Source organism: Nicotiana sylvestris, chromosome 3 (assembly GCF_000393655.2).
Source record: "Nicotiana sylvestris chromosome 3, ASM39365v2, whole genome shotgun sequence".
In the NCBI taxonomy this organism is placed as follows: Eukaryota; Viridiplantae; Streptophyta; class Magnoliopsida; order Solanales; family Solanaceae; genus Nicotiana; species Nicotiana sylvestris.
In genome coordinates this window covers 110,311,411-110,326,874 of record NC_091059.1, presented here as the reverse complement: position 1 = coordinate 110,326,874, position 15,464 = coordinate 110,311,411, and the positions used below count along the sequence as shown (strand labels likewise).

Sequence of the window (15,464 nt, the reverse complement as noted above, 5' to 3'; positions counted from 1 at the left end):
GTAACAGTGACCGCGGCCGCACTAGGAGGTTCAGAAACATGACATATTCTGGCTTAAATTCACGCGGCCGCGGTAGGATTTTTGCGGTCCACGGTGAAGCTTCGCGGCCGCACTCCTGCTTTGTGCGGTCCGCGTTCATAAGGTTCAGAGAAGGGCACTTTTGATCACGCGGTCCGCGGTCACGACTGCGCGGATCGCGCCAGTTGCCATTGCGGCCGCGGTACACTTCCACGCGGTTCGCGTCCCCTAGTTCAAGTTATCAAACAGTTGAAGTCCAAGAGCCAGTGCGGCCGCAGTCCGTTCTGTGCGGCCCGCACTGACCCCGCAGGGGTATTTTTGTCCAATTTTTTCAGCCTAGTATAAATAGAACATTATACTATTATTAGGTATCAGTTTTTATCTGGGAACTGGAGACGAAAGCTGCGTTTGGTGTTGTAGCCATTTTTGGCATATTTTGCTTCCCATTAACAATAGATTAGTGTAGTTTCTTCTTAGTAGTTAATTAATATGTTTAGTTCTTCATCTATTTCTTCAGTTTCTTCTTTAATTATGTGTAGCTAAACCCATTAGCTAGGGTTGTGGCTCAACCCTAGTGTGGGTAATTGATGGGGTTGCCATCTAGGGTTAGATTGATATTGAGCGTTTGCTATTTGGGTTGATTTTATGTTTTTATTCAAGAATTGGTGGTTGCAAACGCTGATTCAAGCTTAGTGGGTTTAACTCTTCTTGAGAAAGAGAGTCTATGACCCCAAAATTGACTCAACAAGAAATTGGGATGGACCCATGAGAAATGGTAGTCCCAATTAACGGGTTAAATTTCGAGAGAATAATCACCCTACTTGAACCCTAGTTGCTTGGTCTCATTGGCCTATCCAATTGGTCTCGAGAGAGTCAATTGGACAAAATCACTCTCTCTACTGAGAGGTGTGAGAGTGAGTGCAATTGTGCAACGGTTTCAGCATAATCCCCAAATATGTCAGTCTATCCTTAGTAACATCTACCCGTTAATTAGCCACCTAGGTGATACTACGACCCTAGTGCTCTTCTTCCCATTAATTACAACTTACCAATATTCTCCTAGCATAATTTAGCTTTAATCCTTAGTTTTATAATAGTGGTTATAAATACAAAAACTCAAAAAATGTTTGAAGTGACATTAGAAGCACAACCGCAACTCTAGGCTAGACAGAAAATACAACTCTACTACTAGCTCCCAGTGGAAATTCGATCTCGGACCTCTATTCGGGTAAAAGCTATTGCGACCCGCTCTTCCTACCATAGTGTAGTGTCGAGTCGGCAACGATCACGACTTCTGTCGAAAGTCATACTTGAGAGCCTCTTCGTAAGGGTGCTGACGAATGCCTTGTCAGAGCTTACGAATTGTTCATCAATAAACTTCATGTAAGCTTTGACCTTATCGCTATTAGGGATAAAACCCCTAATGCTTTGTCTTATATGAGATTTTATGAGCATTAAACTTAAGCGATTAAATCGCTCCCACCGCTCATAATTAGCCTTAGCAACTGGCGTACTTGATTCCGTAGGAATAGGTGGTTCATCCACACGGAGTGCCAGGTCTAGATTCGAGCACCCCAAAGTGAGAAGGACTTTCTCCTTCCATTCAGTATAATTGTCACCAGAAAGCATTGGAATTCGAGCATTCTCATTAAAAATAGCGGTAGGAAAAGCTGTAAATACTGCAAAACAAGGATAAACATACATAAGCTATGAAGTACAATCCATCAAAGGTGAATCGCGTAAAATACCGATTCTAAGTAAATTTTAGACCCTCCTGTGGGCAAAGGTTGCAACCCATGCATAGAATTTACTTTATTTTATTAGACTAGTAAACCATGATATACAAAAATTAATCCGTACTTGTGGGCATAAGATTATTTTCAACTTAAAGGTTTACTATCTCATTTCAATTAATCTCAACAAAATAGTTACCTCCATGTAGGGCTGAGTTACTATTTTAATAAGATAACTAGACTAAAAAAATGTCATTGTAACTTTTAATCACTAAACTTTATGTGATTAAATAACTTAATTTCTTTTATATTAAGTACTCAAGATGCTGTGGCCACTCCTAAGTACATCACATAAAAGAAAACTCAAATGACATCTCAAAATAATTAACTGTAATTAATCAACTTAAACAAGATGTTGATTAGCTTTTGAATAGGCATACTGGATATAACCATAGCGTTATATAATACTCCAAGGTAAATTCTTATAATTAATATTATAAGAACATAAAACAGTAGTATAGTCGTATAACATAATTTTGTTTAAATTATGTAACTACTCCCTTTCTCATAATTTAAAGACAAAAACCAAACAGATCTGGTAAAATATATGAGATGGGAACCTTCCGTGCATTAGATAGAATCATGGGCTTTATAACGTACACAAACGTGATAACCAAAAGCATTTATGATCATCATAACTTTTAGTGTAACAAGGTACGAAAACTTATAGTAAGCACTAACTTGAACCAGACTCTGTTACTATAAACACAAAACATCCCATTATATTTTGGTTACCAATGAATTAAATATTCTTCTTAATTGATTAGAGAATATATATGAAACTCCATGATATTACAAATCGGCAAGGTAAACGTCAGAAACGACACAACCTGCAAAAACCATTATTAGAAAAATAGTGGTTGATATTATCACTTCAAAATAGGAAAGGACAAAATTAGAATTCAAGGTTTCAAGGATTGAACAAAAGTTCAATATTCTTTTAAAGAGATGTTCTGTGTCTGTGTTGTATCAACGCCGACTAACATCGTTACATTACAATGCAAACCCAAAAACACATGATGCGATGCAGATTCAAGTCTTAAGTTAAAATTTCGAACAACAGATCCTTATCGAACTTCTAATGTGTTTTTCTTAAATACCACAGACGACACGCAAACAACAATCCGCCGGCAGATATACATAGAATTCAAATATTTTCGTAATCAAGAGCAATAAATACCGAACAACACGGCTAAAGGTAAACTCTGATACCACATGTTGAAATTCGAATACATATACAGAGCCAGCGCAGCGGAAATTAAACAAGGAACGTACCTTCAGCCATAATTGTTCACGTGTTGTGGAATCACCTTGTAAAAGCTTTGACAGAAAACTTAGGAGCCTTCTAGCCTGTGCCTATCGTGGGATGCCAGACTGATGGAGTCACAAGCGTATTTATAGGCATGCTAGGGATTCTTAGGCAAATACTTTAGCCCCAGGGACTTCTCCATAAATTATAATTACCCTAGGGACTCCTAATATATGGTAATTTCTTTTCATCAAAGAAACTACCATATATGCATAACTACAAAATATATCATTTCCTTTAGGAGACAAGGTAAATAATTTATTACCTTATATGTGGGCCACACTAGAAGTTTCTAGAAGAGACGGTTATTTCTAACAATTTTAACTAATACTAATGTAAGTTTGAGAATCTGCTACTTACATTCAAGGCATAATCTTTCTTTTATTTTTATTAATAATTTCATGGAAGATCCAGGATTCCAGGCTAAAGCACGTAAACAACCAGTCATGAAGAAAATCTGGAAAAATATATTTCCGTGTCCTTTTCTTTAACTTTCCAGTTTCCACTTGGCCAAGGATTAGATTGGACATAATTCTTAAGATTAAACAGAACTCAAGGATGTTGTAAAATTGAAATGAATACTCAAAAATTGCAATTCCGTTGTTTTCTATCCATGCCCTTTTTCCTGAAGTGTGTATCATCACTGGGATGCCATCACGACTGTTCTTTCTAGTGTTTTTCTGAGCAGGGAGCAGCTAAACCATAAATAAATTCATTAAGAAAGAAGACATAATAAAGAGATGGTGTTGGTCCTGTGATCCTCCCCACCTACTTTTGGTCTCACAAGTTTACCAAGTTTAGTTCAAAGATATCTCATCATATTTGTGAATCTTTCCTGGTATAATAGAAACTTAAAACATTTTAAATGTTCTATTGCTAACCCCTCCAACCTCTTCCTCCCTTTAATATAGTAGAAAGTTTCTACAATCCGAAGTAGCAATTGCTACATATATAGAAACCCTTGCATCATAATTTTTCCAACACAAGGCGTAAAAGCTAATCGACCTTGCTACTTGCTCATTCACCTTAAATCAGGAGGCAATTCCACTAAGTATGCCTATGCATATTTATACTAATATAGAAGAACATCACATCAAACATAGCATTCCAGCAAACAGATTTTAGAAAATTTAAATGTGGAACTTCAGAAGTTTACTCATTCCAGATGTGGGCTTGACATATTAACCACTAACAGACATTGATTCAATAGCAAGCAGATTTACAATCAATAGCATCCAAAGATAGCAATGTCTTTACAACCAACTTCATTCGCAAAAATGAAGGCATCATTTATGGTGCCATGAATGCCCAAAAGCATGGATCAGGAATCAGTATCTGAATCAGATTCTGTCTCGGACTCCTGTTGAAATGGATTTAGTCTGTTTGTATTGGCTTCTAAGGGAGGGAGTCCATCATCATCACTTGAGTCTTCATTCTCATCCATCTGGGTATTATCTGATTGCGTATGCTGTTTTGAACTCTCTACTGCTGTGGATTTGAAGACCTCTGGCCTGCACAGAGTATTGCATACTTAAGAAATTTCTGAACGAAAACCATTTGGGGGGAGGGGAGCAGTACACCATGGTAGGAGAAAAGCATTCCGATGTAGACTCTCGCAACCAATCAGACAACACGCTCAGAGGATTGATGACGGGAGGTAGTATGATAAAATAAGTTCACTTAGGGGTGGTGTCTCCAAAAATCTACCAACTATTTGCATATATGCATGGGGAGTATACAGACCAATCTATCAATTACGATAGCATGTTCAAGCATAAATGTCCAACTATGTGAAATCAAGGCTTAGTAAAACACACACTCAGCAGAGTAGTTACTGAGAGGCTTTTTTTCTAAGCCGATTGACATATGCTGTAACGAAACAACCTAGGGACTTACTATAAGAAGGTCAAGATCTATTCTTCAGGTAGATGTAAAACCACAAAAATTCGAAATGGAGTAGACCCCTACAGCCAACTTGACAGTTAAAAAGCCAAATATCATAGCTTCTGTTTCCAGACATCAGTGATCAGTTTTCAATCTCAATATCCTTTGTAAATGTTCGAGCTGCAAGTTCACAAGTTATAACTAATGTATCCATTTCCAATAGAGATTTACATCAATAGGCTCATCGAGCAGTATGACCCTACTCTTTTCCTTTCCCAATCAAGAACAGATTTTTATAAGGAATAATCTCCTCCCCCTTTCATTAAAACTAAAAAAGGGCGAAAAAATAGGTGCTTGAATTATAGAGTCTCACCATTCAGGTGACTTTTGAAGCACACGAACTTGTTCATAATAGAGTACCTGCGTAACAACACATCCCACTTTTCTACCTGACTCAACAGCTTCCTCTCTTCCTCTCTCATCAACCACAACAAAATTGCCTATTCATTGAGGAAAAAGATACAAAACACGAAGGAAAACACTCACATTATTCATTCAATGACAAAAATAAAGGCATGAAATCAACAACCATAATAAATCCCCCAAAAATTTAGGATAGGAAATACCAAAGCAAACCTCTTTTTATCCACATGCTTTTCTGAAATTTAGCTGGAAATATTGCTATTGATGTTTCACCTTTCGCATCCATCACCTTCAAAATTGAAAAAAAAAAAAACTAAAAATTTCAGTATCAATTCATACAAAAAACAAAACAAGTACTCCAGAACACACACACAAAAAGAAGAAGGAAGAAATGAGTACGATTTTTCATACTTTAATAAGGTTGGAACCTCGAAGGTCCACAACCTGCATAATGCTTTGCCCTTGTTGAAGAGTGAAAAATTCTTCTTCAACAGCCCTCTTCAAATTCTTCCTTCCCCCTCTCATTTTTTCTCCGATTTTGATTTTTGAGACCCTTCTTCGATCTTTTTTCTTGCCCAATTGGAAACACACTGCAAAACCCTAAGCCCCAGTTCAGTTTGTTTATTTTACTGGGAAATTTTATCAAAAATGACCCCTTAAGTTTTGGGTGGGTTTAAAGTAGACCTTTAAATATACTCCTTAGTACTTTTAGTTCTATAATTTTGTAGGTGAATGTTTTTTTCTCCATCGATTTATATAACAAACGTACTTTTAGTTTGTAAAAAGTGAATATTTTTTGTCTCCATCAATTATTTAACAAAATTTCCACTGTATTTAATAGAAATCGTGAAAAATATTAAAAGTTTCTTAGCAAACTACAAAAACAATATTTTTATGAGTTGTCTCAATAGTGACCGACTTTATTTTATTAGTTGTATATTAGTGACTTATTTGTTAGTTGTCTGTGTATGGACTGCTATCGTATTCAAAGGCGAGGGGCTCGTCAACAGATCTCAATGATCACAATAGGATTTATGACTTCAACAACTTTAGATTTGGTTCGTCCAAGTCTTATCGTGAAACACAAAAAATTGCATCAAGTACAAAATAGAGCAAAGATAACAAAACTTACACCTAAAAGAATTGCATCAAACATAAAAATTAGACCAAAATAGTAAAAATTGTACCTTCAAATAGCGACGACGACAACAACATACCTAGTATTAGCCAATATCATTGGGGGTAGTGTGTACGCAGACCTTTCACCTACCTTGTGAAGGTAGAGACACTATTTTCACTAGACCCTCGGCTCAGAAAAATATAAGCATCACATTAATTAAAAGATAGACAATGAGGGACAATACAAAAAAAACCATATAAAAACAGCATAGAAACAACATGATAATAAGATGATCAAAATAAAAGAAAATGACGGATAGTCATAGAAACTTAATACCAACAGAATTCGAGTGCGCGTACTAATCCTACACCAATATATAGTAGACCATTTTGTTATTCTTGTTTCTTTTACCAGTCCTTATTTTTAAAATTTGAAATGACCAGAATATCCTCAGAGGGTAGCAACACAGGCGGTCACTAGAGATAGACGACAGACGCTAACAAGACAGTCGATTATATTCAAGATTTTTGTGAACAGTGCCGTCACTTTAGCCGTTTATGTTCTCCCAATACGGAAACAAATCAATCAAAGGTTTCGAACCTTCTCTTACAACTCGAAGCTCAACGTTTCTACTCGCGGGAATTTGAGGTTTCACTATTTGTCCCTTTCAGTTATTTTTTCAATTTTCTACAAGGTTTCCCGCAGAAATTATGTACTAGCTTATTTCACTTTAAAAAAAAAAAAAACTTATTCAACTGCTATCAGTTTTCTGAGAAGCCATTGAATTATGTAACTCTTTGTTCCCTTAGCGTGAGTAGCTCACTCAAGTTCATTTTACAACTCTTCAATTGTCATTGCTATGTGTACAGATTCTTGGCTATTATTAGAAATAAGACGTAAAGGATTAACTATTAAGTATCTTATAATCACATTGCTCTTTTGTATTTATGTACTTTTTACAGCAATGGGTCGAAGGAAATCTAAGCCAAATCGTTCGGTAGGAATTTTGGAAGGAGAAGTTCCTAATGGGCAATTAAACGGAAAAACGGATGCTGAAACTGCAAAAAAAGATGAGTCTTTTGAAGTCGACGTGCCATTTTTTGTTGAAATTGATAGGTCTAATTGGTTATCTGATGAACATATGGATATTTCTGAAATTGTTTTATCTGACTTGAATGTTAGTGAAGAGTTTGGTCATTATGTATTAGATGAGGAGTTTTGCCGGGATTCGAGGTATATGTTGAGGTTTAGGGTGAGTAATGTTAATGAGTATCTTAGTAGGATAAAGTTAGGTCATTGGCCTGTATTATCTGCTAGTAGTATATGTTTGGAAATTGTAGTGAAAAAGGAGGAGGAGGGTTTGGAGGAAAATGTTGTGTTGGTGGAGGGAAATTTCGATGGACCTGATGAAGGTATATCAGGGCTAGTCCATTTGGCTAGTTTGAAATTCTTGACGTTGAGGCTTGTTACGGGGCATATTGTTCCAAGTTGTTTAGCATCTATACGGTTGAGGGTGGAGATTTTAAAAAGTGCATTTGACGCGTGTGAGTCACTTCTTGATACATCCAGACAGCTATGGAAAAAGAGCATGATGCATGTGATGGCTTGGCTACGTCCAGAGGTTGTGACTTCAGAGGCTAGATATGGATACGAGGTGGCAGCGCATTCGGATGTTGGTCTAGCTTCAGGGCTGGCTGAAAGTTCTGCTTCAAGGAAATGTTCTAGGTTTGATGTAGCTAGTTTCTATGAAGCTATTAAGCCATCAAAGTGAGTGTTTGACATAAAGTTTATATTTAGGTAGGCTATGCTACAAATTTCCTCATACTTGGCTTGCATTCATGATATTTCCTGTAGGGAGGAGCCAATGCTGGATGATAACCTCCCTGGTTTGCTTCCTAAGCTTAGACCTTACCAGCGTCGTGCAGCTTATTGGATGGTGCGGAGGGAGAAAAGAAATTTTGATGGCTCTTTGCAAAGCAAAACAAATCACTTTATTTCTCCTATATGTATGCGACTGAGTTTAATTGACACCTCTATGACAATATATTACAATCCATTTTGGTATGTTTCTCTCTCTTTAATGAACAGAATGTTACCATCAGATTCACTGAATTGACCATCCTTTGAAGTATTTTTCATCCATGGTTCATCCAATAGATCCCCTTGTGGTGAAATGGACACTTACAACTGTTGGCACTAACTGAATTTGGTTTTGCTATCTTGCGTTTTATGAATTCAAAAGGTAGGCGATCAGTTTATCGTCATTTTCTGTTCTTTGGATTGGGATGTGACTTGTTATCTACATCCCTAATTCCTGGACAAGAATCCATTGGTCCCCCCTTTTTTGAAAAAGGTCGCATGAACGGAAAATTTCATTCTTCCTGATGGCTGGGATCATTATTGATTGGTTCTTCTTCCTTTTTTTCCGTAGCTCACAGCTATATTGTTCTTAATTCAAGCATAAGGAGTCAAAAATTGAAAAAGAACTTTTTTGGATTTAACTGATATCTCCCTTAAATATCTCTTTTGTTAAGTTATATTGGTCATACATTTTAACCACTTAGGCAGAGTTATCTAATGATCAGTTTCTGATGTTACTTTTCAGTGGAAATGTATCCTTGCATCCAGAGATCCCCCCACCAGTTGTTCCTGGTGGTATTTTAGCTGGTAAGTGAAATGACTGTTCATCCTTGATCCACCATTTTATGTTATTGCTTTCTGTCCTTTAACAATTTCATTTTGTATCCCTTGGTGCTGAAAATGTGTTGGACGCCATAGAATCTTTTCTAGGATAGATAGGATCAATGGATCATGCGGTATCTTTGCCTTTTTTTTTTCCTGCTGGCTGATCCTCTATTCGTATCTAAGCACCTTCTTGGTGCTGTTAATTAATGGAATTTACCTTACTGATTAAAAAATGTGGATATTATTTACTGTCTGACATGTGATTGCTTTCAGTAAAAACACGTCCCGTTGCTTTCAAAGAGGTCTTTTTTCCCCTTCAATTTTTCTTTTTGATTGAAACACTTTCCTCATATTTAATTACCTTATCATTGAGTTATTAAGGGATGCTTTGCTTATTTTCTGATATAATTTTCCGTATAAGTAATTGGTGCATGCTCGAATGTTTCAATATATATGATGTTAGGCAATTCTCCAAATATTACGTACCTCAACTGTTAACAATGCCTTTTGGCAATTTAGTCATTGAAAGCCTTACTTCGTTTGGGTTGCTTCTTCTGTTATTGTCATATTGCAGATGAGATGGGGCTGGGAAAAACTGTTGAGCTGCTTGCTTGTATCTTTGGACATCAGGTGCCATCATCTTGTGTTGGCAATTTTACTGGTGAATTGCTGTGTGATGAGGGTCAGAAAAATAGTCTGAAAAGACTGAAAAGAGAGCGTGTTGAGTGTATATGTGGTTCTGTGAGTGAAAGCATCAGATATAAAGGATTGTGGGTTCAGTGTGATGTTTGTGATGCGTGGCTACATGCAGATTGTGTCGGCTACTCTCCTAAAAAGAAATATGCAAAATGCGAAGCAATCTTAAATGGACAGCAGTCAACTGTCAATATGTGCAAGCGAGCTAAACGCAAAAACAATGTTAAAATAGTTGAGATGGAAGGCGGCTATATCTGCGAACAGTGCTCAGAACTGATCCAAGCTACTGTAGCGCCGGTTGCCACAGGTGCAACTCTTATAGTGTGTCCAGCTCCTATATTGCCCCAGTGGCATGCTGAAATTGTTCGGTATTCTTACTTGTCCTTTCATTTTCCCTTACTCCATTTCGAACATGTCATTTATTCATGTTACCCTCCTGAATTACATCTTTTTCCTTTGATTTCCTCCCAATAGAGTATGGTTCATGGAAGGTAGAACCATATATAAAACAGTTGACACAGATGCTAACAACCAAAAAAGTTTGTATATGCATGTATTTTTGGTCATCAGGAAGAGCTTTTTGTTATGTTTTGCTCGGTAGATGTTTCATTGGAAAATTTTTACTCTCTTGATATCATGTTCAGAGCTCCTTGTTATTAGAGAGTTTAAAGTGTGGAATGGTTTTAACCGAGAGGCAGTAGAGTATAGTTAAATTTTTTGTCTTGAATCAGTTTGCAGATATGCACTAGTATATTTTTTTGAAAAGGTAACAAATCCAACATATTAATTGAATCATCAGCACAAAATTTGAGATATGCACTAGTATATGTTTTTCATAATTTGTTGTTGTTTTTTGACTTTTAGTTGCTTTATTCTCCCGGCTTTACTTCAGTATATGTTCAGTTAGTGAATTAAACAGCCATTTGATATCCCTACATCCTCGCACTAGAGCTTGGGCAGCTTTCTTGTCCTCTCTCTTGATGTCACCCTTTCCTTTCTTGAATCATTCTCTGGGATTTCCGGTCAGGACAAATCATACTCCAGTTCTTTTGATTATAGCTGTCATCTGATGAATATTGTCCACAACATCTAGGCTTAGTGTTGAGCACCTATAATCCTATTGTGCAACATTATGGCTGGAGTTGTTTCTGGACCTTGAATTATGAGATGGTGGGTGGTAATGGCAAACTGCAATCTCTGTATTACAACAAAACTGTGTCTAGTCATTTCTCATATTGGTATATTACTGATAATTTTTCACCCTTCATGTTCAGAGCGATATTATTAATGATTTTAAAGGATGTAATTGTGTTAAACTATGCTTACTGAGTTTGAAACCTTGAGGCAATAGTCTATAGTAAATTTATTGGCTTGAATTATAGTTTGTAGGTAAGCGCCACTAGATGCTTTTCATATATTACTGGTGTGTTGTTTTAGTTGCTTTGTTCTCATGGCATTACTTGATTATATGTTCGGTCAGTTAATAAAACAACCATTTGATATCCATGCATCCTCGTATTAGAGCTTGGGCAGCTTAGTGATCCTGTCTCATTATGTCTCGCTTTCCTTCCTTGGATCGTTCTCTCCTGCAATCAATTCAGGGCATATCATGCTCCAGAGTTCTCTCCTCCAATCACTTCAGGACGCAGACTTCTTCTTGTATCACAGATGTCATGTGATGGAAATTGTCCGCAACATTTAGTCTACGTATTCACGGTGAGTGTTGAGCGTCTGTAATCCTGTTATGCAATATCATGGCTGGAGTTGTCTTGGACCCTGAACTATGAGATACTGGGTGGTAACAGCAGACTGCATCCTGTGTATTTTGACAATTCTGTCTGGTTATATAACTGATTATATGGACTGATAAAGATCTTAAGCTTAACTGAAATCTAAGTGTTACAAATTGGTGTACTGCTCATTATCAGTGGTATGCATAACAAAAGTTCTGCTATTGAACTTCGCCACATAAATGAAGGTGAATTTAGAAATTGTAGCCCGTACAAAGTGTTTTTTTTTGCTACTGATTTTATGGACTTGTTAGAATCGTATGTTATGTATTAATGTAATCTATACAAGTCTAGACTTTTGTATAACTGTCAGTATCATCTTGGTACTTAAATTTGAATAAAAGCTTCTATACCACTGTTAAAAAAAATGAAGATCCCCTGAAAATTTGGAAAGAGTAGATCTAAAATCTCCTATTTAGATGACCAGTTGTTGATACAAGAAAAGTAATCACTGATAATAAAGGGCTAGTTGGTCTGATGTGGTTGATCTTTTTGAATCCAATTTTGTGCTTTAGTTGTCTTGTAGATAACTCAGTCAAGCTTTCTTCCTTTTCCTGTTTCCTGAACTTATGGGAGTGACCAGAGGAAACTGTGAAAGAAGGGATTTTGTTTCCTTTTGCCTATTGCTTGGCTTGTACATTCTCTTCTTGAGGGGGGCATTACTCTGCTCCCTAATGTACTCTCCTCTTATGATGACTAGGAGCAGGTTGTTTTCCATGACAATATGAAATAGGTTTAGTGCTAGTTTTCTTGCCTTTCTTGGCCACATTATGCTCAAAATAATTCCAGTCTTTTTTGAATGCTTATTCAAATTGTGTATCTTGATTGCTTACCCAACATTCCTTCCTATTGCTAGTCATACAAATCCTGGTGCGCTGAAAACATGCATTTATGAAGGCGTGGGGACTAGCTCTTTATCACAGACGCCCTTGCCAGATATAAATGAGCTTCTTAGTGCCGACATCGTTTTGACAACTTATGACGTACTGAAAGAGGACTTATCACACGACTCTGACAGGCATGAAGGTGATCGTCGAGCTATGAGATTTGAGAAAAGGTTCCCTTCAGCCTGCAATTTCCTTTTTCTTTTTTATGATTTTGCTTGGATAGAGAGTCGTCTTAAGGTGGAAGTGCTGCTTTTGCTGACTTTCTGTTGGTTCTTAATGCTGAAATCAAGGCATCACGGCAGACTCCTACATGATGCTACAGCTTAAAAAAATTGATGCTGGAGTCTAGCTCCAGAAATGTTACTGGTTCTGTTATTAAATCGAAAAGTATGTTTTATAGATCTCCGACCTTGTCGGTCCTTACCGGGGAAGAATTCTCCTTCTCTTTGAGTGACCTAAATTCAAGGGAGTTCTATCGGTTTGGTTATAGAGAGACATGGTTTGTGATGTTGCTTTTTGTTGTTAGTTCCTGAATATGTTCATATTATTATTGTAAAGGTGACAAATGCTCCCTTTTTTGCTTCTTATACACTATCTGGCTGGTGACTGTCCCCCAGTACCTATCCTTTATTTGCTGTGTGATAACTTCTGAAAAGTATTTGACTGACTATTGCTGGGACCAGGTTATTGGGTCTGAAACTGTGTATGGTAGGCATGCTGGTTGTATTTTCTTAATTTCGTCCATCTCTTTATTTCCTTAATTTTCTTTTTCTTATCAAACTTATTAACTTCATTGCTTAACATTTGATGATAATGACCATGGATGTGTGATCGCTAATGATCATGGATGTGCATTAATGATGCAACTGGTGCTTTTTGCCCCTTTTCCAGGCTGATGTGAACTCCAAAAATATAGCATGAAGTTTTACAGCTTATACATTTTGTTTAAATACTTGAGGCTTTTACTGTGAGGAGATACATGGAATTTTTTGGACACACGATAAATTGTATCCATGTTTTTCCTTTATGTTTAGGCTAAGTTGCGTGGACTCTTCGATTTTGGTGCTGTCCCCGTCCCGATACGAGACGGGGACGGGAGCGGGAGCGGGATACGTCCCGGATACGGTCAACTGACTTCGGACACTTTGACCGGAGTCCATCGACAAATTTGGGAGAAAAATTGAGATTTTGATTTCTCAAAATAAAAAATAAAACAGATTTAGGAGAATGAAAGAATAATGTCCATCTTGGAGAATGAAAGATTGAATTCTACAATATTCATGTAAGTTTTTCACAGAATATCTCTCAAAGTTTATAATATTTTTATAGCTCTATTTTTTTATTAGCCGAATCCCCGTACCCGTATCCATATCCGGATCCGCACCCCCAAATCTTAAAATTTAGGTTTTGCCGAATCCGATACTCGGATCTGTTCCCGTATCGGATACCCGCACCCGACTCCAAGCAACTTAGTGTTTAGGGGATGTCTGAAGCCATTATATTCAAATATCCTTTTGTACTTTTTTTCTTCTTATCTTTGGATCCTTGGTGGAAAATAAAGTAATGCTCTAGCGGAGTATACCTGTAAAAACAAAAAAATGGATTAAAAAAATGCTCTCAGGCACATTCCCCAAGGATGCTCTCTTTCCTACTTCCTAGGATTGTAGAACTATTCTTTCTGGTGTACCTTCTCATCAGAATCCTCCTGTTCTCTGATTAAAATTCATTTTGTTCTTTTTTTAGTTAAAATCCTTTACTCATCCATACTAACGTGAAAATCTTGCAATGAGGGAGAACAACATCATCTATTTTGCAGTGGGCTTCAAGTCATATGAAATTGTGAGATGCTCATCAAATGCTGAAGAATGGTACGAATGGACAGAACGAGGAAGGAACCTAATTGGAAGGACTACATTCAGCAGGAAGACGTTGGTGTGGTTGTGCGAAAATTTAAAGGAAGCATCGAAGATGAAGGGAAACTATGTGAAAAGATGGAAAACCAAGGATCATAACTCAGAAATATTCTGTGCGAGGAACTACAACAAACATGGTCGTTATATAACTATCATTAGGGTCCAAGGCAGGGGGAGGTAAGTTATTATTGTTCCAGAGGTGGCATTCAATGCACGATGGTTAGATATTGCAGCAAAAATTGAAAGGTTCATTAATAGCGGGGTACGGAGGAATGTCATTAATGCTCCCAAAATCATTGAGGAAGGTCTTCTTTACTCAAACACAGTGAGAAATCATAAATGGGCAAGCAGAGAAATGAATGAAGCGGCGGTCCAACAAGAAGGAGACACCATATGCATCTCAGGTGATTTAACACACAACGATTTGTTAGGCAGGTGCTTGGTGGGGTTCATCCCAGAAGAAAGTTCCAAAATTACAACTTTATCGGAGATTCGTAGATGGGCATCTAATTCTTGGAAGCAAGCACATGGAACCAATATTTATGAGATGGACCAGAATCGGTTTCTTTTCGAATTCTCTTCGAAATTAATCGCTGACCATGTATTGAGAAGCGCCTGATATTGGAAGAAACACAAAGTTAAGCTTCAATGGTGGAATCCGATGGTGGGGTCAGTTCCAAGTAATAAGACGATGAACCATGCATGGATTAGACTAGTAGGGCTTCCGTTACATCTATGGTCCTAAAAAGTATTCAAAGAAGTTGGGGAGTTTTGTGGTGGATGGATTCAAACTGAGGAGGAGACGAAACTAAAAAATCACTTGAAATGGGCAAGAATAAAGGTTAGAGGAGATGGATCCGCAGTCCCAAAAGCAGTGAAGATAGAATTTGAAGGGGTAGTCTTCGAGATCCAGATCTGGTGTGAAGCGCCGGTGAGAACGTACATC

At 37.3% G+C, this 15,464-nt stretch overlaps 3 protein-coding genes across 6 annotated transcripts in view; 1 reads left to right on the top strand and 2 right to left on the bottom strand.

The window, feature by feature from the left end:
* Positions 1-1,272: 1,272 nt before the first annotated feature.
* Positions 1,273-3,096, bottom strand: LOC104230920 (uncharacterized). Its single transcript, XM_009783835.1, has 2 exons — positions 3,087-3,096; positions 1,273-1,697 (listed from the first exon to the last, which is right to left on the bottom strand). Exons 1-2 carry the CDS (start codon positions 3,094-3,096, stop codon positions 1,273-1,275), a joined length of 435 nt encoding a protein of 144 aa, XP_009782137.1.
* A 1,129-nt stretch (positions 3,097-4,225) lies between these two features.
* On the bottom strand, positions 4,226-6,050 carry LOC104230918 (uncharacterized). Its single transcript, XM_009783829.2, has 4 exons — positions 5,839-6,050; positions 5,641-5,716; positions 5,378-5,504; positions 4,226-4,631 (listed from the first exon to the last, which is right to left on the bottom strand). The coding sequence occupies exons 1-4, from the start codon at positions 5,950-5,952 to the stop codon at positions 4,442-4,444; spliced, it is 507 nt and encodes a 168-aa protein (XP_009782131.1). The 5' UTR covers positions 5,953-6,050; the 3' UTR covers positions 4,226-4,441.
* Positions 6,051-7,109: 1,059 nt separating this feature from the next.
* LOC104230919 (uncharacterized) overlaps positions 7,110-15,464 on the top strand; it is a 42,090-nt gene continuing 33,735 nt past the window's right edge. For 2 of the 4 annotated variants that reach the window (XM_070170931.1, XM_070170934.1), the window contains exons 1-6: positions 7,110-7,195; positions 7,510-8,314; positions 8,402-8,608; positions 9,153-9,214; positions 9,807-10,296; positions 12,575-12,775. In XM_070170931.1, coding sequence (XP_070027032.1) covers positions 7,512-8,314; positions 8,402-8,608; positions 9,153-9,214; positions 9,807-10,296; positions 12,575-12,775 — 1,763 coding nt within the window. In that variant the 5' untranslated portion in view covers positions 7,110-7,195; positions 7,510-7,511. Of the gene's footprint in view, positions 7,196-7,257; positions 7,358-7,509; positions 8,315-8,401; positions 8,609-9,152; positions 9,215-9,806; positions 10,297-12,574; positions 12,776-15,464 lie in introns of those variants that run through there. The other 2 variants (XM_070170932.1, XM_070170933.1) reach the window with 2 other exon arrangements.